The sequence below is a fragment of the Zalophus californianus genome, chromosome 1 (genome assembly GCF_009762305.2).
Source record: "Zalophus californianus isolate mZalCal1 chromosome 1, mZalCal1.pri.v2, whole genome shotgun sequence".
NCBI classification, from domain to species: domain Eukaryota; kingdom Metazoa; phylum Chordata; class Mammalia; order Carnivora; family Otariidae; genus Zalophus; species Zalophus californianus.
Window position 1 is genome coordinate 18,734,424 of NC_045595.1, and position 22,723 is coordinate 18,757,146.

The window sequence follows — 22,723 nt, forward strand, 5'->3', positions numbered from 1 at the left end:
CTCTTTGAGAAACTTCTCTTTGAGGCTGCTTGGGGTTTCCAAGGCCGGAGAAATGGAGGACAGTGGGCCATGATCCCCTGGGCGGTGGAGGGCCCCTTCCTCGGGCTTCCCCAGCGAGCTGTCTGCCACAGGGAGGCAAGTGTCTGCTTCTTACCCTACTGCAGGAGCTGGTGGGCAAGCCGTACTCTCAGGACCCGTCCCGGAGCCCACAGAGCCTCAGCGACACAGGCTACTCCTCCGACGGCGTCTCCAGCTCCCAGAGCGAGATCACAGGCATTGTACGGCAGGAGGTGGAGCAGCTGGACAGCGCGGGGGTGACAGGGCCTCGCCCGCCCAGCCCTTCTGAGCTCCACAAGGTGGGGAGCAGCATGCGACCTTCGCTGGAGGCCCAGGGCCCGGCCCCCAGGGGCGAGCCGAGCAAGCCGCCCAGGAGCAGTAGGGACGAGCGGAAGCGGAGGCCCCACTCCTTGTCCATCATGCCTGAGGCCTATGACTCCGACGAGGAGCTGGGGGACATCCTGGAGGGAGAGGAAGACTCCCTGGAGTGGGGGCACCAGAGGGAGCAGCAGGACACAGCCGAGTCCTCAGATGACTTCGGCAGCCAGCTGAGACACGACTACGTGGAGGACAGCAGCGAGGGTGGCCTGTCCCCGCTCCCACCCCAGCCCCCAGCCCGGGCCACGGAACTGACTGACGAGGAGTTCATGCGACGGCAGCTGCTGGAGATGAGCGCCGAGGAAGACAACCTGGAAGAGGAGGACGCCGCCGCCTCCAGCCACGGCCTGGCCAAACCCGGCGCCCAGAAGGGCGGCCCCCGGCCCCGGCCAGAACCCAGCCACGACGCAGCGGCTCCGCCTAAGAGACGTCTGCCGCACAACGCCACCACGGGCTACGAGGAGCTGCTCCCTGAGGGAGGCCCAGCCGAGGCCGGCGACGGCACCGGGGCCCTGCAGGGGGGGCTGCGCCGCTTTAAGACCATTGAGCTCAATAGCACGGGCAGCTATGGCCACGAGCTGGACCTGGGCCAAGGCCCTGACCCCAGCCTGGAGCGGGAGCCCGAGCTGGAGATGGAGAGCCTGACGGGTTCGCCCGAGGACCGCTCCCGTGGGGAGCACTCCTCCACGCTGCCGGCCTCCACGCCCAGCTACACTTCCGGCACGTCTCCCACCTCCCTGTCCTCACTGGAGGAGGACAGCGACAGCAGCCCCAGCCGCCGGCAGCGGTTGGAAGAAGCAAAGCAGCAGCGCAAGGCACGGCACCGCTCCCACGGGCCCCTACTGCCCACCATCGAGGACTCCTCGGAGGAGGAGGAGCTGCGGGAGGAGGAGGAGCTGCTGCGGGAGCAGGAGAAGATGCGGGAGGTAGAGCAGCAGCGCATCCGCAGCACTGCCCGCAAGACGCGGCGAGACAAGGAAGAGCTGCGGGCCCAGCGGCGGCGTGAGCGCTCCAAGACTCCCCCGAGCAACCTGTCACCCATCGAGGATGCCTCCCCAACGGAGGAGCTGAGGCAGGCGGCCGAGATGGAGGAGCTCCATCGCTCCTCCTGCTCCGAGTACTCGCCCTCCCCTTCCCTCGACTCAGAGGCTGAAGCCCCGGACGGTGGCCCCAGCCGGCTCTACAAGTCAGGCAGTGAGTACAACCTGCCCACCTTCATGTCCCTCTACTCGCCAACTGAGACGCCCTCGGGCAGCACGGCCACTCCCGGTGTGGGCCGGCCCCTCAAGAGCGCGGAAGAGGCCTATGAGGAGATGATGCGCAAGGCCGAGCTGCTCCAGCGGCAGCAGGGGCAGGTGGCAGGCGGCCCCTCCCAGACCCCTGGCCCCCAGGGCCAGGGCGCCTTTGAGTACCAGGACACCCCCGACCAAGACTATGGCCGGGCTGCGCAGCCTGCCTCCGAGGGCACACCGGCCAGCCTGGGGGCCGCTGTGTACGAGGAGATCCTTCAGACGTCACAGAGCATTACCCGCATGCGGCAGGCCTCCTCCCGGGACCTGGCCTTTGCCGAGGACAAGAAGAAGGAGAAGCAGTTTCTGAATGCCGACAGTGCGTACATGGACCCAATGAAGCAGAATGGCGGCCCACTCACCCCTGGCACCAGTCCCACCCAGCTCGCTGCCCCCGTGTCCTTCTCCACCTCCACCTCCTCAGACGGTAGTGGTGGCCGAGTCATTCCTGATGTCCGCGTTACTCAGCATTTTGCAAAGGAGCCTCAGGACCCTCTCAAGCTTCACAGCTCCCCTGCATCCCCCAGCTCTGCCTCCAAGGAGGTAGGCGTATCCTTCTCCCAGGGCCCTGGCACCCCAGGCACCACAGCCGTGGCTCCTTGTCCCGCCGGCCTGTCACGAGGTTATATGACTCCCACTTCCCCAGCAGGCTCTGAGCGCAGCCCTTCACCATCTTCTGTAGGCCATAGCTATGGACAGAGCCCAACCACTGCAAACTATGGGTCCCAAACTGAGGAGCTACCCATGGCCCTCAGCGGCCCCACTGCCAGTGGACGGGCTGCCAGAGAGAAGCCCCTGAGTGTGAGTGACGGGGAGAGCGGCCCCCACAAGGCCTCCCGGGGCTATGCCTACTTTGTGGGCTCCAGCCCACCTCTCTCTCCATCTTCTCCCTCAGAGAGTCCCACGTTCTCCCCTGGCAAGCTGGGCCCAAGGGCCACAGCCGAGTTCTCTACACAGACGCCAAGCTCGACCCCGGCCTCGGACATGCCTCGGAGCCCTGGTGCCCCGACCCCAGCACCCATGGTGGCTCAGGGCACACAAACACCACACCGACCCAGCACACCTCGCCTGGTGTGGCAGCAGTCCTCTCGGGAGGCCCCCTTTATGGTCATCACTCTAGCATCAGACGCCTCCGGCCAGACCAGGATGGTACATGCCAGTGCCTCCACCTCCCCAGTGTGTTCGCCCACCACCCACAGCTACAGCCAGACGACACCTCCAAGTGCGTCCCAACTGCCCCTAGAGCCACCCGGGCCACCTGGCTTCCCACGGGCACCCAGCGCTGGTGCGGACGGGCCCTTGGCAGTATATGGCTGGGGCGCCCTCCCTGCTGAGAACATCTCCCTTTGCCGGATCTCCTCTGTCCCTGGAACGTCTAGGGTGGAGCCAGGCCCCAGGCCTCCGGGCAGTGCCGTGGTAGACCTTCGCACAGCTGTCAAACCCACACCCATCATCCTTACTGACCAGGGCATGGACCTGACCTCTCTTGCCGTGGAAGCAAGGAAGTATGGCCTTGCCCTGGATCCAATCCCAGGACGGCAGTCGACTGCTGTGCAGCCTTTGGTCATCAACCTCAATGCCCAGGAGCAGACCCATGCCTTCCTCAGCACCTCCACCACCGTGAGCATCACCATGGCCTCATCTGTGCTCATGGCTCAGCAAAAGCAGCCTGTGGTCTATGGAGACCCCTTCCAGAGCCGGCTTGACTTTGGCCAGGGTTCGGGTAGCCCCGTGTGTCTGGCCCAGGTCAAGCAGGTAGAGCAGGCTGTCCAGACAGCCCCGTACCGAGGTGGGCCCCGTGGAAGACCTAGGGAGCCCAAGTTTGCCAGGTATAACCTTCCCAACCAGGTAGCACCTCTAGCCAGAAGGGACGTTTTAATCACTCAGATGGGCACTGCCCAGAGTGTTGGCCTCAAATCAGGTCCAGTGCCAGAGCCGGGCGCTGAACCCCACCGGGCTGCCCCCGCAGACCTGCGGTCACATGCTATGCCCGGTGCCAGGAAGCCACACACAGTGATGGTGCAGATGGGAGAGGGCACGGCAGGCACTGTGACCACACTGCTCCCGGAGGAGCCCACAGGTGCCCTGGACCTCACCGGGATGAGGCCTGAGAGCCAGATGGCATGCTGTGACATGGTCTACAAGTTCCCCTTTGGCAGTAGCTGCACGGGCACCTTCCAACCCACCCCCAGCGCACCTGAAAAGAGTGTGGTGGACATTGCCCCACCCGGCCAGAGCGGCGGCCCCTTCTACAGTCCCCGGGACCCTGAGCCTCCCGAGCCCCCCACCTACCGGGCACAGGGGGTAGCGGGGCCTGGGCCCCATGAGGAGCAGAGGCCCTACCCACAGGGCCTCCATGGCAGACTATACTCCTCCATGTCTGACACCAATTTGGCTGAGGCTGGCCTCAACTACCATGCACACAGGATTGGGCAGCTCTTCCAGGGCCCTGGACGAGACTCCGCTGTGGATCTCAGCTCGCTGAAGCACTCCTACAGCCTGGGCTTTGTGGATGGACGCTACCTTGGGCAGGGCTTGCAGTATGGCTCATACACAGACCTGCGTCATCCCACGGACGTTTTGACTCACCCACTTCCCATGCGGCGCTACAGTTCGGTGTCAAACATCTACTCAGACCATAGGTATGGCCCGCGGGGAGATGCCGCTGGCTTCCAGGAGGCCAGCCTGGCCCAGTACAGTGCCACCACCGCCCGCGAGATCAGCCGCATGTGTGCTGCCCTCAACTCCATGGACCAGTATGGAGGGCGGCATGGCAGCGGTGGTGGTGGCCCCGACCTCATGCAGTATCAGCCTCAGCCCGGGCCTGGGCTCAGTGCCCCCCAGGGTCTGGCTCCCCTCAGACCCGGCCTCCTTGGCAACCCCACCTTCCCAGAGGGCCACCCAGGTCCTGGGAACCTGGCCCAGTACCGGCCTCCGGTAGGCCAGGGAACAGCAATCAGACAGCTGCTGCCATCCACAGCCACTGTGCGCGCAGCCGACGGCATGATCTACTCAACTATCAACACTCCAATTGCTGCCACACTGCCCATAACCACTCAGCCCGCCTCGGTACTGCGGCCCATGGTGCGCCGCGGCATGTACAGGCCTTACGTGTCCGGCGGAGTCACAGCCGTGCCGCTCACCAGCCTGACGCGCGTGCCTGTGATTGCCCCCCGGATACCTCTTGGGCCCATAGGGCTGTACCGATATCCTGCACCAAGCAGATTCCCCACTGCTTCCAGCGTTCCACCTGCTGAGGGTCCTGTCTACCTGGGGAAATCCGCTGCTGCCAAGGCCCCAGGGGCTGGGGGCCCACCAAGGCCAGAGCTGCCTGCGGGGGCAGCTCGGGAAGAGCCTCTCTCCACAGCCACCCCTGCCGCCGCCAAGGAGGCCCTAGCAGCCCCAGCCCCAGCCCCGCTGGCTGGCCAGAAGCCCCCCGTAGACGCTGCTCCCGGGGGTGGCATTGGGGCCCTTGGCCGTCCCGGGCTGGAGAAGGAGGACGCTGCGCAGGAGGAGCGGCAGCGGAAGCAGCAGGAGCAGCTGCTGCAGCTGGAGCGGGAGCGGGTGGAGTTGGAGAAGCTGCGGCAGCTCCGGCTGCAGGAGGAGCTGGAGCGGGAGCGCGTGGAGCTGCAGCGGCACCGCGAGGAAGAGCAGCTGCTGGTGCAGCGGGAGCTGCAGGAGCTGCAGACCATCAAGCACCACGTGCTGCAGCAGCAGCAGGAGGAACGGCAGGCTCAGTTCGCCCTGCAGCGCGAGCAGCTAGCACAGCAGCGTCTGCAGCTGGAGCAGATCCAGCAGCTGCAGCAGCAGCTGCAGCAGCAGCTGGAGGAACAGAAGCAGCGGCAGAAGGGCCCCTTCCCTGTGGCCTGCGAGGCACCTGGCCGGGGGCCTCCCCCTGCTGCCCCGGAGCTGGCACAGAATGGCCAGTACTGGCCCCCTCTGAGCCACACGGCCTTCATCGCTGTGGCAGGGCCAGAGGGGCCTGGGCAGCCTAGGGAGCCCGGGCTGCATCGGGGCCTCCCCAGCTCGGCCTCGGACATGTCGCTGCAGACTGAGGAGCCGTGGGAGGCGGGCCGCAGCGGCATCAAGAAGCGGCACTCTATGCCTCGCCTGCGGGATGCCTGCGAGCCGGAGTCGGGCCCCGAGCCCTGCACGGTCCGGAGGATCGCAGACAGCAGCGTGCAGACAGATGACGAGGAAGGTGAGGGCCGCTACCTCCTGACCCGGCGGCGCCGGGCGCGGCGGAGTGCCGACTGCAGCGTGCAGACTGACGACGAGGACAGCGCTGAGTGGGAGCAGCCCGTGCGCCGCCGCCGGTCCCGTCTGTCCCGCCACTCGGACTCCGGCTCCGACAGCAAGCACGAGGCTGCTGCCTCATCATCCTCTGCGGCTGCCACCACGAAGGCCATGAGCAGCGTGGGCATCCAGACCATCACTGACTGCTCCGTGCAGACGGAGCCTGACCAGCTGCCCAGGGTCTCTCCGGCCATCCACATCACAGCCGCGACCGACCCCAAGGTGGAGATTGTCCGGTACATCTCGGCGCCAGAGAAGACTGGGCGCGGGGAGAGCCTGGCCTGCCAGACGGAGCCCGAGGGGCAGGCCCAGGGTGTGGCTGGGCCACAGCTGGTAGGGCCGACCGCCATCAGCCCTTACCTGCCCGGCATCCAGATCGTCACCCCTGGGCCCCTGGGCAGATTCGAAAAAAAGAAGCCGGATCCCCTGGAGATTGGCTACCAGGCCCAGCTGCCCCCGGAGTCCCTGTCCCAGCTTGTGAGCCGCCAGCCTCCCAAGTCCCCCCAGGTCCTCTACTCACCGGTCTCACCCCTGTCCCCACACCGGCTCCTGGACACCTCCTTTGCTTCTAGTGAGAGGCTGAACAAGGCTCACGTGAGTCCCCAGAAGCACTTCACGGCTGACAGTGCTCTCCGCCAGCAGACGCTGCCTCGCCCCATGAAGACCCTGCAACGGTCCTTGTCTGACCCTAAGCCCCTCAGCCCCACCGCCGAGGAGTCTGCCAAAGAGAGGTTCTCCCTCTACCAGCACCAGGGGGGACTGGGTAGCCAGGTATGGGCACAGGGGCTGGTCCAGGGTGGGACAGGGGTCTCTGTCTAGCCTGGGGGCCCCACAGGGAGGGGTATCTCGTGGGGGGGGGGCGGCGGTGGAGTCACCTCCAGCTCCAGAGGCTCAGAGGAAGGAGTTGAGGATGAGGACTGGACCTTCCTCAATGCGTACCCAGTAGAGCCAGCAGCCTGGCGAGGACATCTGGGCAAATACACACTCGCACGCTGGCCCCCACAGCCACCCATCCACACACCACTGGAAACTTCAGCCTTCTCTCAGCACTGCCTCTTCACAGCCCATACCTGGTCCAGCCCCTACCACCTCCCCACCCCAGACCGGGCGCCTCCCATTCCAAACCTCTACTGTGGATGTTGCCTTAGAAAATCAGCAACATGGACCCGGCTGGACCGCTCCCTACTCCCCAGCCCCAGCCTGGCTGCCATGGCGCCACAGGAAGCCCAAACCCCTGGGCCTAGCATTCAGGGTCCATCGCAATAGGCTGCAGCATGCTCTTGGTCTTATCTTGTCCCCTGCCCTTCTCTGGCCCTCAATAAATCTGCTTACACTCCCGTTTGCTCCCCTAGGCAGGGAACCCTGCAACGTTAACCTACCCTTGCCTGTGGCTTTAGTTGCCAAACAGGGCCCTGGGACCGGGCAAGGTGGCCTGCTGTGGGCTGCTGTGCAGGGGGAGATGGGAGTTGCGAGGACCTGATGCCAAGGATTTTGAGTGCCAGGCTGAGGAGCATGGGCTTTTCTTGTAGGCCTTTGGAGCCTCTGGAGGTTTTAGGCAGGTGAGACAGGGCAAGATGGGTGTTTCTTGTTGTTTTTTTTTTTTAACATTTTATCTATTTGATAGAGTATGAGTGGGGGGTAGGGGCAGAGAGAGAGGGGGAAGCAGACTCCCCACTGAGCAGGGAGCCCGACGTGGGGCTCAATCCCAGGACCCCAAGATCAAGACCTGAGCCGAAAGCAGACACTTAACCGACTAAGCCACTCAGCCCCAAGATGGGTATTTTAGAAAGCTTCCTGGGCAGAATGTGGGCAGATGGGCTGAAAGACTACACAACGGCCCTGGGGGAAAAGGGTAGGAACCAGAGGCATTATGAGGTATGTCTACCTGTTTTTCTAGGTGTGATGCAGAGAGGAGAGGGTGGGGCCTAGAAGTGGGGTCCTGGAGGTGATGAGCTTAGGTAGTGGAGAGCCCTGGGGTGTGCAGGCCAGAGAGCATGGTGGTGGGCTCAGGAGTGTGGGCTAGCCGTGTGGTGCCATGTTATGATGGGCACTCATGGTGAGCAACCAAAATAACAAAAGATGAACAATAGAGTGAGGCGTTCAAAAAGTGAAATTTACTGGGGCGCCCGGGTGACTGAGTCAGTTAATCGTCCGACTCTTGATCTCAGCTCAGGTCTTGATCTCAGGGCTGTGAGTTCAAGCCACACAATGGGCTCCACGCCCAAAGTGAAATTTATTTATTTGTTTTTAAAGACTTTATTTATTTATCTGACAGAGAGAGAGCACAAGCAGAGGGAGAGGGAGAGGGAGAAGCAGGCTCCCCGCTGAGCAGAGATCCCGACGTGAGGCTCGATCCCAGGACCCTGGGATCATGACCTGAACCGAAGGCAGACGCTTAACCGGCTGAGCCACCCAGGCGTCCCACGAAATTTACTGTTAAAGGCCCACCCATTGTTCTAAGGTTCTGGGGCACACTATCATTTCCTTTACGATGACATATGGTGAGAGTGGGTGGGAGGTTTTTATGTAGTTTCTTGGCAAGGTAAAAAGTAAGAAGCCCAATGTCAGGCCCTAGTGTATTTGGGGGACTTGGGTGGTTCATAAAAACCCAAAGGCCTGGGGCACTCTGGGAATGCTAAGAGCTAGAAACAAAGGCCCCGGTGTAAACTTTCCAGCGATATGGACCTTCAGGCAACATGGGACATCAGGGCAGGTGAGGAGAGCTGTGCAGAGGGTAGCGTTAGAGAGCCTGGACCAGGAAGCCATGTAGAGATAGGGCCGGAGAGGCCCTGGAGGGGAGCTGGCAGCCCCAGAGAGTGGTGGGCTCACAGGGATGTAGAAGGAACTGGGGGCCAGGCTGAGAGCACAGTCCAGAGGGTTTGGCAGAGGGTGGCTCAGGACAGCTGGGTGGACAGGCCACTTAGAAGAGGAGTAGGGCAGGAGGCAGGAAAAGACCCAGAGCCTGCAGTAACTGACATACAGTCAGCATGTGCCCCTTCCCATGATCCTCTAGGGAGCCTGCTGGGCACCTAGGAAGCATTCCATTTCTGTCCATGGCCCTCCACTTGCCCTTGGTCCTCACCGGCTGCTACACCTAACCCCAGAGCCACACTGTACCCTCCTCACCTCAGGACACTCAGTGGGAGACAGAGGGTGGCCAGCCCACAGGACACAGGCAGGGGATCTCAGAGCCCCTGTGTACTAGAGGTTCTCAGAGGCAGGCCAGTCCTAGAGACCAGCACAGAGGGGCATCTCCTCCTCCCCTCCCCTGCCGTTGCCCAGAGTGCTGGGAGGGAGAAAGGCTGTGAAAGGATCGCCGGCCAGTGGTGATCTCCACCAAGCGGGGACAGGGCCGGCCTCAAGGCTGCCTGGTGAATCAGAGAAACCACTGTATGGAGGCCAGCCCAAGCCAGGGATCTTCCACCTTTTGCCCCACCAAGTCACCCACACCTTGGGTCTCAGTGCTGCCCGCCCTTCCCTCTGTCTCAGGTGTCGGCGCTGCCACCCAACGGCCTGGTCCGCAAGGTGAAGCGGACACTGCCCAGCCCCCCTCCAGAGGAGGCTCACCTGCCCCTGGCTGGCCAGGCCCCCCCACAGCTGTATGCAGCCAGCCTGCTGCAGCATGGGCTGGCGGGGCCCACCGCTGTCCCTGCCACCAAGGCCAGCCTGCTCCGGGACCTGGACCGGGACCTGCGGCTGGTGGAGCATGAGTCCACCAAGCTGCGCAAGAAGCAAGCGGAGCTGGACGAGGAGGAGAAGGAGATTGATGCCAAGCTCAAGTACCTGGAGCTGGGCATCACACAGAGGAAAGAGTCTCTGGCCAAAGACCGGGGCGGCCGTGACTACCCGCCCTTGCGTGGGCTCGGTGAGCATCGTGACTACTTGTCGGACAGCGAGCTCAACCAGCTGCGGCTCCAGGGCTGTGCCACTCCTGCCGGCCAGTACGCAGACTTCCCTGTCACTGCCGCCGCTCCTGCCACCCCCTCTGGCCCCACTGCCTTCCAACAGCCCCGGTTCCCGCCTCCGGCCCCGCAGTACACTGCAGGCAGTGGTGGGCCAACCCAGAACGGATTCCCGGCCCACCAAGCACCCACCTACCCTGGCCCCAGCACATACTCAGCACCTGCCTTTCCTCCTGGCACCAGTTACCCAGCTGAGCCTGGCCTGCCAGGCCAACAGGCTCTCCGTCCCACAGGCCATTATGCAGCCCAAACACCCATGCCAAACACACAGAGCACTCTTTTCCCGGTCCCAGCCGACAGCCGTGCCCCCCACCAGAAGCCACGCCAGACATCACTGGCCGACTTGGAACAAAAGGTGCCCACTAACTATGAGGTGATCGCCAGCCCTGTCGTGGCCATGTCTTCAGGCGTGTCTGAAAGCAGCTACAGCGGCCCAGCAGTGAGCAGTAGCTACGAGCAAGGCAAAGCTGCTGAGCTGCCCCGGGCCGGTGACCGTAGTGGCGTGAGCCTGAGCTCAGCCTCCACCTACCCCTCTGACTCCCACTACACCAGCCTGGAGCAGAATGTCCCCCGGAACTATGTGATGATTGACGACATCAGTGAGCTGACCAAGGACAGCACCTCCACTGCCCCCGAGAGTCAGCGACTGGAGCCCCTGGGGCCGAGCAGCAGCGGGCGTCCTGGGAAAGAGCCCGGAGAACCAGGCATCCTGGAGGGGCCTGTACTGCCCTGCTGCTACACCAGAGGGGAGGAAGAATCCGAGGAGGACTCTTACGACCCCCGTGGGAAGAGTGGCCACCACCGGAGTGTGGAGAGCAATGGCCGACCAACCAGTGCCCACTACTACAGTGACAGCGACTACAGACACGGGGCTCGAGCAGAGAAGTACGGTCCGGGCCCCATGGGGCCCAAGCATCCCTCCAAGAGCCTGGCACCAGCTGCCATCTCCTCAAAGCGCAGCAAGCACCGGAAGCAGGGCATGGAGCAAAAGATCTCCAAGTTCTCACCTATTGAAGAGGCCAAGGACGTGGAGTCGGATCTGGCCTCCTACCCCTCCCCTGCCGTTAGCAGCAGCCTAGCCTCTCGGGGCAGGAAGTTCCAGGACGAAATCACCTACGGGCTCAAGAAGAACGTGTACGAGCAGCAGAGGTACTATGGGGTGTCCAGCCGGGACCCAGTGGAGGAAGACGACCGCATGTATGGAGGGAGCAGCCGGTCCCGGGTGGCATCTGCATACAGTGGGGAGAAGCTGTCCAGCCATGACTTCGGTGGCCGGGGCAAAGGATATGAGCGGGAACGGGAAGCTGTGGAGCGACTTCAAAAAGCGGGCCCCAAGCCCTCATCCCTGAGCATGGCCCACGGCCGGGCCCGGCCCCCCATGCGGAGCCAGACCTCTGAAGAGGAGAGCCCCGTCAGCCCCTTGGGGCGGCCCCGCCCTGCCGGCGGCCCCCTTCCTCCTGGGGACACCTGCCCACAGTTCTGCTCCAGCCACTCCATGCCTGACGTCCAGGAGCACGTCAAGGACGGGCCTCGGGCCCACACATATAAGCGTGAGGAGGGCTACATCCTGGACGACTCCCACTGCGTAGTTTCCGACAGCGAAGGTAATGGCAGCCAGGGGTGATTTCTGCAGCTGCTCGGCACCCCGGGGGGCCTGCCTGCCTGCCCATGGGGCCCTGGGCCCTGAGATGTCCCAGAGGGGCCTGCCTTGGCGCCTCATCCAGTGGGGGCCCTGCTGCAGGCGGCTCCACCCGCACCCTGGCCCTGGTTGTGGGGGGGGCGGGCTGGGGGCCTAGTGTTAATGCTTGCGGCTGTGGCACCCACTCTCTGGTTTCCTTGCATGGCTTCAGCTGGGCCTCCCCCTGTGGCCAGCCCGGGGGTTGATGGTGTTCTGTTTTTGGTCTCTGAAGCGTATCACCTGGGCCAGGAGGAGACAGACTGGTTTGATAAGCCCCGCGATGCCCGCTCTGACCGGTTCAGGCACCACGGGGGCCATGCAGTCTCCTCCTCCTCCCAGAAGCGAGGCCCTGCCAGGCCCAGCTACCACGACTACGATGAGCCCCCCGAGGAGGGCCTGTGGCCCCGTGATGAGGGTGGCCCGAGCCGCCACGCCTCAGCCAAGGAACACCGGCACCACGGTGACCACGGGCGGCACTCAGGCCGCCACGCTGGCGAGGAGCCGGGCCGGCGTGCTGCCAAAGCACATGCTCGGGACCTGGGTCGCCACGAGGCCCGGCCTCACCCTCAGCCCAGCCCTGCCCCGGCCATGCCGAAGAAGGGTCAGCCTGGGTACCCCAGCTCCGCTGAATACTCACAGCCACCCCGTGCTCCGTCAGCATACCATCATGCCTCTGACAGCAAGAAGGGCTCCCGGCAGGCCCACGCGGGGCCCGCTACACCGCAACCAAAGCCAGAGCCCCAGCCGCAGCCGCAATGTCGGCAGGCAGCTCCCGGGCCACAGCAGTCACAGCCGCCGCCATCGAGGCAGACCCCCTCGGCAACAGTGTCGCGCCAGCCACCGACACAGCAGCAGCAGCAAGGTCTCGGGGCACAGCCCCCCCAGCAGGCCCCGGTGCAGGCCCGGCTGCAGCAGCAGGGCCAGCCAGCTGCCCGGGGCCCGGCCCCTGCTGCCAGCCAGCCGGCAGGGAAGCCTCAGCCAGGCCCCACGACAGCCTCGGGCCCCCAGGCCGCAGGACCGGTAAGTAGGGCTCCAGAACACGGTTCCTACCCAGGGCAGATGCTGCGGGTGCAGCTGGGACCTGCCCTAGATTCCTGGCTGGGCATGGGCAGGGCCGTCGGACAGTATCTTAGCTGTGGGTTCTGTGTTGCAGCCACGGGCAGAGCAGGCAAATGGCTCTAAAGGGACAGCCAAGGCACCCCCACAGGGGAGGCCTCCTCAGGCCCAACCACCACCAGGACCTGGACCTGCAGGTGAGCCTATATTTTGGTGCCCTCGGCCACGGCCCAGAATTCCTGGTCTGCCCTCTCCCTGCACCCACCGGCGCCCTGAGCTCCCCTGCTCCGCATACCTGCACTGCTCCCTGAGAAGGTGCCCAGGGATCTGCAGACCTTCCCAACAGAAAACGAGCCTGGGGTTAGAATGAATTAGTGGTTGGGCGCCTGGGTGGCTCAGTGGGTTGGGTGTCCGACTCTTGGTTTCTGCTCGGGTCGTGATCTCATGGCTCGTGGGTTGTGGGATTGACAAGCCCTGCATTGGGCTCCACAGTCTGTGGGGAGTCTGCTTGAAGAGTCTCTCCCTCTGGCCCCTCCCCCCATGCGTGCTCTCTCGCTCTCGCTCGCTCTCTCCCTAAAAGAAATAAATAAATCTTAAAAAACAAAACAAAAGAATGAGCTACTGGGGTCACCAGCACTGGGGCCTTCAGGCCCAGGCAGCTCTGGGCAGGGAACCTGGAAGCGACTGGTAAGTGCAGGGCCAGGACCACAGCTTCTTACTAGCTCTTTCCTTCCCCTTCTCTCCTCCCTTCTGCCTTTCCATCCGCCTCTTCTCCTTCCTTACTTGCCTCAATTTCCCTTTTTCTGCTTCCTTCCACCTCTCTGACTTCCTGGTCTTACACCTCTCTTTTCATTACTCTCTCCTTCTCCTCACCCTCCCACCTCACGGCTGCCCATGTTCAGATTCCCTCAGGGCCACTCTCCCACTCAGGGCCTGAAGGGCCAAGCCTGCTTTCTGACGGTGGTTTCTTTCCCCCTAGGCATGAAGGCTGGAGCCAGGCCTGGAGGGACCCCAGGGGCTCCTGCTGGCCAGCCAGGCGCCGAAGGTGAGAGCGTGCTCTCCAAAATCCTCCCTGGTGGGGCGGCAGAGCAGGCCGGCAAGCTGACGGAAGGTAGGTACTGCCTGCAGCTGGGTCCGTGGTGGGCAGCAGTTCCATGGCCCTACTGTGGCCGAGGTTGGGTCTGGGCAATGATTGCAGGCTCGGCCAGTCAGCCACAGGCAAGCCTCAAGGTCTACCTGCCGCTGCCCAGTGGCTCTCTTGCAGCAGTGGGGGGGAGGGGGTGTCCCTGCTCCTTGGGCTGGGCTTGGCTTCACTGTGCCAAATGGCCCCGACTCGGAGGGAGTCTAGTCCAATTTCCTGATGCCTTTCTCCTTTTTCTATGTCACAGCTGTCTCTGCTTTTGGCAAAAAGTTCTCCTCATTCTGGTGACCATGCCCTGCAGGGTAAGTATGAGTTGCCTAGACCCAGCCTCCCTTCCTGTGGGGGTGCTGAGGGATCCTCAAGGAGGAGTCTGGTGATGCGGTGGGTGATGCGGCCAGAGCTGTGGTACCCTCTCCTGTGAGTGTGGGAGGAGGAGGAAAAGGAGGGACCCAATGCACAGAGGCCCTCACATGGGGCCAACTCAATAGAGGTCCCAGCAAAGGGAAGCTAGGGCCAACATCCCCTTGTCCTTTTCGACCACCCCCTAGCACCCCCACCCCAGGGCTCTCACAGCCTTGAGTTGGCTTTAGTTTGTAGGTAGGGCCCCCTGGGATGCGGCTCCTTCCCAACCCTCCTCTGTAAATACTCCACAGGCTCTTGAAGAGATGAAGGGAGATGATATCATTGCTGTGGAAAAATCTCTGGAGTCAGAGGCCTGGGCACAGCTCTGGACTCTGCGTATAACAGTGAGTGTCAGGTCCAGGGTAGGTTGGGGCAGAGGAAGGGGTGAAGGTCCAAGGCCTGGCTGACCAGACCCATGTAGCTCCTCCAAGTGTGAACTGGGAGGAGGCTGGTGGGCTTCCTTCAGCTGTGATGGGTCTGGCAGCTACCCGAGGGGCAGAGACCCCTGGGCTGGCTGAGCTGACTCAGGTAGTAACCTTGGGGAAGGACCCAGCAGAGCCAACCGTGCCCCTCAACTTGGGGGCTGTGTGCTGGGCACCATTCCAGAGCCCCTTCCCCTGGGGCTGGTGCTGGTGACTTTGCCCCAGACAGTCGGGTGAGGCCAGAGTCCCCAACCCTGCCGAGCTCAGCAGCCACGGGCCTGAGCTTCAAACACCATTGACTTCAGAGGCTGAACTCCTGACCTGCCAGATGGGAGAGCAGAATGAGAAGCGAGGCAGACGGGAATAGAACAGAGAGGAGGGGGAGGTCACTGGACAGGCAGGCGATCTCGGCCCCCAAACAGGTCAGCCCAGGGAGAGAGTGGAAGGGCCTCCGCATGGGAGCCTTGGCTCTGTGTGGGCTGCAGTGGCCAACACGGGGTGAGAAGCCTCCTCCCGGAGCTCTCTCTGGCCTCAGCCCTGCCTCTATGGCAGAGGAGGAGGCCGTGTGTCCTCCGAGATGGCAGGGAGGGTAGCCTGGCTAGTGGCGTTGCTCTGTGCCCAGCCAGGGACCACCTTCTACCATTCCGTAAGCCTGGGGCCCTCTCCCGTCCCTTCCTTTGCCACCTCTCGGCTTCAGAGCACAGAGGTTTGGATGCTTCTCACGGTGAGCAGGCATGTGTGTGGCAGGGCCAGAGAGGCAGTGAGCAAATCACAAGGGAGCCCAGGCAAGGGCTGCTTGTAGGAAGGAGCTGGGTGTAGTTTCCAAAGGGCTGCCTGTCTCTGGGGGAACAATGCGGGCACCAGAAAGGCCTAGTCTTCAATCCACTTGTCCATTTATTCCAGAAATGTTTGTCAGGCCCTAGGCAGGTGCCTGGCCCTGTTCCAGATGCTAGGGATACAGCGGGGAACAAAACCAAGTGCCTGCCCTCCAAAGCTGACAGTCCATTTAAGGGGGACAGAGAATAAATAAGCTAAAAAATAAAAAGATTAAAAAGGTGATTTCTGAAGGTGATGAGTGTTATGAAGCCAGGGAGGCAGGGTTATGGGTCACCGGGGCTGCTCTGTAGAGAGTGGGCGGTGTGAGGTAAGGCTAGAGGCAGGATGATGTTGGGATGGGACAGGTGGGCTTCAGGACCAGGCAAAAGGCCAGCAGGGCCAGAGCCACAGCGGAGGGAAACGGTGGTCGGGGGTGAAGTCCCAGGGGGTGGGAGCCAGCTCCGGTGGGCTTTGTAGGCCAAAGTAAAGAGCCCGGAATTTATTCAAATTACAGTAGCCACAGTGCGGCTTCCCCAGCGTTTTTCCTGCCTTCAGCCCACGACAGCGGGCTCCCTGCCGCTTTCCCGCCCAGCTGGATGTTTCCTCGGAGTTGCCCCGGAACAGATGTGAAATCAGAAATTGTGCTGAAGGGAAGGAGGGGCAGCCCATGGGCCGGGTCCATGGCAGAACCCACCCTGGGCTTAGGCCTAGGGCTCTGTCACCGAGGAGTGAAAGGAACCACGGGCATGGTTTTGTTCACACAACCTGGGTGGCCACTGAGACCACTAACTTCGTAGTTAAAGAGGTCTCCCTCAAGTTTTGGCGTTTGGCTAACGATTAGGCCAAGCGGTGAGTGCTTCTGTGAGTGCCCGTCCTCTGGTGTCTTCCATGACCGTTTCAGAAACGGGCTGGGGGAGGCTGGCCCTTTTAAACAAAATCCCATCTTCCTCACTCTGAAGCAACCTATGTTATATTCAAGAAATGTCCCTTCCTGGCCAACTGGATTCTTCTCGCTTCCTGTCCTTCTCTTCGTGACCTCAAAATTGCTCAGGCACGCATCTCCCCAAGGCTCAGTAGGTGGGGGGGGCCCGGGGGAGGAGGGGTCAGGCCAGCGGTGCATGGCAGGCCACCGACCGAGAGGAGGGAAGGGATGGGAAGCAGCCGTCCACAGTTCTTGACGACATCCTTCTTTCTTTCCTTCTTTCCCTCCGCCTCCCGCCTTCTCTCCTCCAAGCATCTGCAATCTGGCAAACCCTTGGCCCAAAGACTCACACCAGGTGGGACGTGGCAGGCAGGCCTCAGTTGAGGACGTTTTCTAACAGCAGCTGCCTGGGTGAAGCATCTGCTGGACATGTTGGGACCACTGGCCCGGGGGACCTGTGATTGTCTTTCCAGAGACCCTGCTCTCCTCAGGGCACCACCTTCGAGGCCTAGCCTTCGCTGGGAGGGAGGAGCCCTCTCCGGACACCCTGCCACTGCGGCCCGGCCAGCCAGGCTTCCTATGTGTTATACACAGAGTTTGGGCACAGGCTGCCTGTTTTTGACGGACGCTGCCCTCCCTCCACGATGCCAGAAGTTTTTCCACAGCCTTGGAGAGGGGCTTTGACTGAGGGCTGGGGGCCCCGGGCTCCGTTTCCTTCACATTCCAGCTGACCCGGATCCCTCTGTGGCCACAGGGCCCTGCTCCCCTCACCCTGCCCTCTGGGTGACATCGGAGCAGACCTCCATGTGGCTAGCGTGGGGTTGGGAGAACTTTACAAACATTAGGACCTAACACTGTCTCATCGCTGAAATAAGAGGCCATAGCACCGAAAAGCAGCGTGGGCACTGGCTGAGGCTTCTCCCAGCCCATGGGTGGCAGCATGCTAGCCCGCCTGCCACCATCTCAAAGCCATCCCCCCCCCCCCGCCCCCAACCATCGTGAGCATCCCAGCAGCACCGCCATTGTCTCGACCAGCCAGCTCCTTGTTCGTACACCTGGGGATTTCTTTTGATTTCAAGAACAGCCTTAATCATTTCAGTTTGATTTACATGTATACCTCATAAGCATTTTTCTTTTTTTTCTCCTTCTCCCCCTTCTCTCTTTTTCTTTGCTCACCTCCTTGCCTCTCCCCTCCACCACCTCCTGTGACTGATGGTTTGGTTTCCTCTCCGCTCTGCCCCTGCTCAGCACAGGGAGAATGTTGACTCAGAAGCAATAGGGGGCAGCAGGCCACCAAGAGCACAACCCCAGGGCGAGGTCTAAGGGAGGCCCCTCAGCCCACCTCTGTTTACTGTGCAATCCAGTCCTTCTTAAGCCATCACCAGTGGGCATGCTCAGAGCAGAGGGGCCAGGGCTCCTGCCAGCCGAGGTCTGGGCCCAGAGCCCTGTGCTGGGGGGTATGGCACCGCCCACCCACCTGGCGGACTGGGTGGCATTCCTCCCCAAGGCCCTTACCCTGGGGGCCTCCCTTCCTCTTGGGCACCCCCACCAGTCTCATCTCTAACGTTCTATGCAATGAAATATAAACCCTCAAAGACAACTGTTAATATTTAATAAATTCCATGTTATGTATAAGGAGTCAATTGCAAACGTGCAATTGAGAAACTGGATAGATATGCTCATATCAACCCCGCCCCCCGCCCCCTGCTCCCACCGTGTGTGTGAAATTCTCAGTCTGTGGCATGTTTGACCTGTGGCAGGACGCGCTGCTGCCAGGTGAGCCACCGCCTGTCCTGCAGTGAGGCATGCACAGCTCACAGCCTTTTTTGCACGATTTCATCCATTTTAAATGCTCGACCCCCTTGCTTGGGAGTTCTTTTTGCCTCAGAACTTCTCCTCCTGGAGTGCTTCTAGCTGACTTCTGCACGAGCTAGTGAGGACCTGCTGGAATTGTTGCCTGAGCGTGCCAGGCTGTGGGGTAGGCAGCGCAGGGCCCTGTGGGCTTCTCAGACCAGGATGGCAGGTGAAAGGAAGCCTCTGGAGTAGATACGCTGGTGGGGCCCACACAGGAGTGTGTGGGTGAACATTCTGAAGGTTTGCTATAGGATTTCCATCTGTAAGTTGCTCCCCCTCTCATCCTATCCCTGAGCCAGGGGTGTCTGGCCACCCTGTTCAGTGGGACATGGCTCAGGCACAGAGCTGGCCTGTGTCTCTGGCCGGAGACACAGGCCAAGGGCAGGGTCTGGCTACGTCCTAGGGACCCCAGATCCTGACTACACCTGCTCTATGCCTCTCCTTTGTAGCTGGGCAGCTCCAAGGTCTGTGAGCCAAGAGATAGAGGCTGGGGCATGGGGTGCTCAGGTGCTCAGGAAGAGCTAGACCTCTGGCTCTTGTGGTGAGGACAGCTAACAGTGTCATCTTGGACCAGAGCAGGTGTTCCCATAGATAGTAGCTTCAAGCTGAGTTTCTTGGGAAGCTTCTCAATGGCAGAATTCACAGAAGGTTGTGTTGTGACCCTTTTTCCATCTGTCCCCAGGACTTAACCTCCCTGCCCACCCTCGTCCCTGAAGCCCAAGTACCCCAACGCTCCTCAGCTTCTCTCTGACTGAGTCGGCAATGCAGCAGGCAGTGACCACCCGACCCCTCGAGGCCTGTGCTCTGGTTTGCACCATGCATTTCTCAGGGGTCCACATTTCTCATGCTTTCCAATACGGTCTACACAGCCCTTCAGAGGGGGATCCTGGCCCACCTCTGGCAGCTGTGGATGGGACAGGAGGCTGTTGACCTCTTTTTGGGCCTGCAACCCTGGTCCTCCTGGATTTGGGCTTCACCCATCCCCTAGGACACCTGCCTCATCCCAGAGATCAGGCCTGGGCTGTTAAGAGCCCATCTGAGCAAGGACTAAGGTAGGCCACCATCCATCACCTCTGACTACCCAGGGCCAGGTCTGTGTGGGGATGTGCCTGGGGGGCTGGATACAGTGGGGACCAAGGCAGTAATCCTTACCGTGAAAGGCCAGGGGATGGACCCAGGAACAGGGAGCAGGCAGGGAGATGGCAGCAGGTCCGCCTCCATCAGGCCCAGTCTCAGGCTCTAAAACGCTGACTTTTTCTCAAATTTCCTTTTGGACCAAGCCCTCTGAGTTTGAACTTTCTGACATCTGCCACTCCCCACTCCCCAAGCTACCCAAAGGACACCTCTGTACCCGTCACCCACGTGAAGGCGGCTGGAGCAGGCCTCTCTGGGCCACAGGTGTCCTGACCTTTGTGTAGATGCGGCTGTGGCTCTGGGGGCACTGCAGCCAGAGGCTGAGGGACCAGCATTGGGTGCCTTGGGCAGTGGGGAGCATCGAGCACATCTCCAAATGAGCAAAGAGTCTCTGGGATGGAGTCCAGGCCTTCTCCACACCTGCCTCCTCAGTGTCATGAGCAAGGGCACTGTCTCTGGTCACTCCAGGGCCCAATGCACTCACTTTGCAGTGACACCCCCCTACACACACACTTAGTCCTTAGGAAGAGAATGGGGTCTCGGGGCCCGTGATGAGAGGGCAGCAGTGGTGGTAACTATGGCCTGTCTTCTGGAGCCTGTGGGGGCATTTTCCAGGCAGATACTTTGCCATGGCAGCATGGTCCTGGCCTACCGGCCCTTCCCCTGCCCTCCTACCACCTGCCCCCCATTCTGTAAATACTTGTCATCGTGGACTCCGACAGGGTCAGAGGGACAGGCCTGACCAACCGAAACTCCTCAGAGATATCATCTCTGTCTCCCTGGGTACTCATGTGCACTGGGGTGGCGCTGGAGAGCCATGGAAATCGTGAGATACTGTGTGTGTATGCATGTGAACAAGCGTGTGAATGTGTATGTGTGTGCGTGTCTGCCTCATTCAGCCTCTGGGATCACATCAGCTCCTGCTCTCCAAGCACAGTGCCCTGGAGAATGGTGGCTGCCCAACGCCTTTCCTCTGCTAGCTCCCATGTCTTGTTTTTGCTTTCTCCTCCCTCCCTCCCCTTTCTTTCCTTCTCTCCTTTATTTGAGGGGGGAAGAGTGCTGTACAAAGTCAAACAAACAAGTTTACAGTTGTAAGTGCAATGACCCAAGTCCTCCACATGACCTTGTGAATTGTGTGCCGTCCTCCTGTGCTCTGTGAGAACTCGTGGTACTTCGGTGTCCCTCCTCCTGTATTGTGACAAGGTAATTCTGTGGTATCAGAATAAAAGGAACTTGATATAAACAACCTACAGACTGTCTCTGGGATGGTTTCTGCAGTGGGAAGGCTTAGCCCGAGGAACAAATCCCCAAACTTGGGATAATCCTGTCTGTTCACACAGTTAAAGGGAAAGGGCAAGGGCCAAGTTGTAGAAGTGCTGGCGAGGCCATGGCTTGGTCTACACCAAGCCCGCCAAAAACAACGGGCCCCCACAAAGACGTCGGTGGCAGGTCTCAGGTTTGGACCTGGAGGGAGCAGTTAGGTCACTGCGAAGCTGTTGCTGGACGGTTCATCCGAGGCCTGTGTGTCCAGGGGCACACAGCTTTCTGGAACCTGGTTCCTGGTGAGCCAAGTGAGCAGGTGCTGCCCCCTGGTGCTGCCCACAAGCACTACACCTGTCTGCCTTGCTGTGTCTCCTTCAATCCCTCAACTCTTGGAGGCTGCCAGACCTTAGTCCTTCCCCAAAAGGAGGGGAGAACCTTCTTACCAAAGTAGCCCAGAGCTGCTAGAAGATTTTTAAAATGCAGATAAAAGAGTATCAGCCTCACCTCTGACCTTCCTCCAGAGTTAATACCTTGACGTAGGTCCTTCCTTCCTGTCTCTTTCATTTTAAACAGAAGCCAGAAGGTGCAGTACCTTCTGTTTTCTAGACTCCTGTTTATTTCTACATGTTCATCCCAGGTAATTAGGTGTTTATCCTCCAATGCCCGGCTTCCAGACAGCTGCATGATGAGTTAGTTTATAGCCAGTCTACTGTACATACCCTGAAGGCTGGGCACCATGGTCCTGGTTTTCCTTAATATAATATACAATGCTGTGATGAACATCTTAGTTTCCAACCTTTCCACTCAGATTGGTGGCCCTGTGGTCACCCTTTCTGCTCTCAGTTTTGGCCTCGACAGGCCTGTACATACTCAGTGCCCACAAATGCAAGTGGCCTCAGAAAGTGGGAACTGTTTTTACTTAACTAGTCCGATGTGGTTGATGGCGAAAGGGAAGCTGCAGGCCAGGCAAGTGGGGATCTCTGTCAGAGGCAAGGCAGGGTGCAGAAAGCCAGGTCTCTGAGGTGTGGAAGACCAGCCAGGCTCAAGGTATATGGAGTAGGGGACATCCCTATAGCCTGACTGGTGCCTAGTCTCTCCTGCCCTTCCCTGCCATCATAGCCCACCCAGTTCTGTGCCACTGTGCTGAGGGAGTCTGTCTGCCTGCCCAGGTTCTCCTGTCCACAGGCAGCTCTTTGATTCTAGGTGGAGCCCGACCCCCGTCAGGCCCTCTGCACCCAAGAGAGTTGGACGAGGCCTGGGGGGGGGGCAGGCAGAAACCCACCGGCTTACGATCCCCAGCAAGGTGCCACTGAACAGGGCAGTTGAGGGCTGCAGGGACAGATAGCTCTTGGGGTAGGCCTGGTGGCCGATAAGCCCAGGCGATACCCTGAGAGCTCAGCATCCGCCCTTCTTTGACCGGCAACCCAGGGCTCTGCGCGCTCCTCTCCCCATCTACCTCGGAGCCCCTCCAGGGCAGGGACTGGCACCTGCTGGTGAATGTTTGTCTCGTAATGGACAAGAAGGGAGCCAACGGTCAGTCCCAGGGCTGCGGGGCAAGCCTCGGCTCCAACCCCGTCTCCCCGGGCCACGCCCTCATCTCCGTTTCCTCTATCCGACCCTCACTGGGCTCTGCCCCCGCCCCGCCCGTATCTTCAAAGATCCACTGATCTGCCTCCCTCCCAGGCCTCGTCCTTCTTAGGGTCCACCCCCGTCCGACCTAGCTTCTTTCACCTCACCGGCTATTCCCGACTCGGGCCTCGCCTCCTCCCCATGCGGGCCATGTCGTCGGTCACACGCCTCGCCCAGCCTAGAGACTGATCCCGTATTCCGTTTCCTAGAGCTAGCTCCTCTCCTCGGACACCCTATTCCCTCCCCTCCCAGCACCAGGCCTGGGACTTGGCCTCTGGCCGCCTCCCCTCGAGGCCCCTGCCCCCACGCCTCCAGGACTCCCGGGTCCAAAGCTCAGATCGCTCTTTCACAGGCCACACCTCCTCACCCTCGAGGGCCCGCCCCTCTGCTTAGGGTCCTCGCTCATTCGTCGAAGCTCCCGCCC

General features: G+C 61.1%; 1 protein-coding gene across 3 annotated transcripts in view; it reads left to right on the plus strand.

Annotated features, from left to right (window-relative positions):
• Window positions 1-18,104, plus strand: part of BSN (bassoon presynaptic cytomatrix protein) — a 90,496-nt gene extending 72,392 nt beyond the window's left edge. Inside the window, exons 5-12 of one of the 3 annotated variants that reach the window (XR_003518194.2) lie at window positions 165-6,791; window positions 9,510-11,586; window positions 11,893-12,680; window positions 12,814-12,913; window positions 13,696-13,827; window positions 14,105-14,159; window positions 14,511-14,603; window positions 16,732-18,104. Coding sequence is in view for 1 of the 3 variants with exons in the window: in XM_027585019.2 (XP_027440820.1) it covers window positions 165-6,791; window positions 9,510-11,586; window positions 11,893-12,680; window positions 12,814-12,913; window positions 13,696-13,827; window positions 14,105-14,145 (9,765 nt within the window). In the remaining 2 variants the exon portion in view is untranslated. Of the gene's footprint in view, window positions 1-164; window positions 6,792-9,509; window positions 11,587-11,892; window positions 12,681-12,813; window positions 12,914-13,695; window positions 13,828-14,104; window positions 14,160-14,510; window positions 14,604-16,476; window positions 16,536-16,731 lie in introns of those variants that run through there. The other 2 variants (XR_003518195.2, XM_027585019.2) reach the window with 2 other exon arrangements.
• The last annotated feature ends 4,619 nt before the right edge of the window (window positions 18,105-22,723 follow it).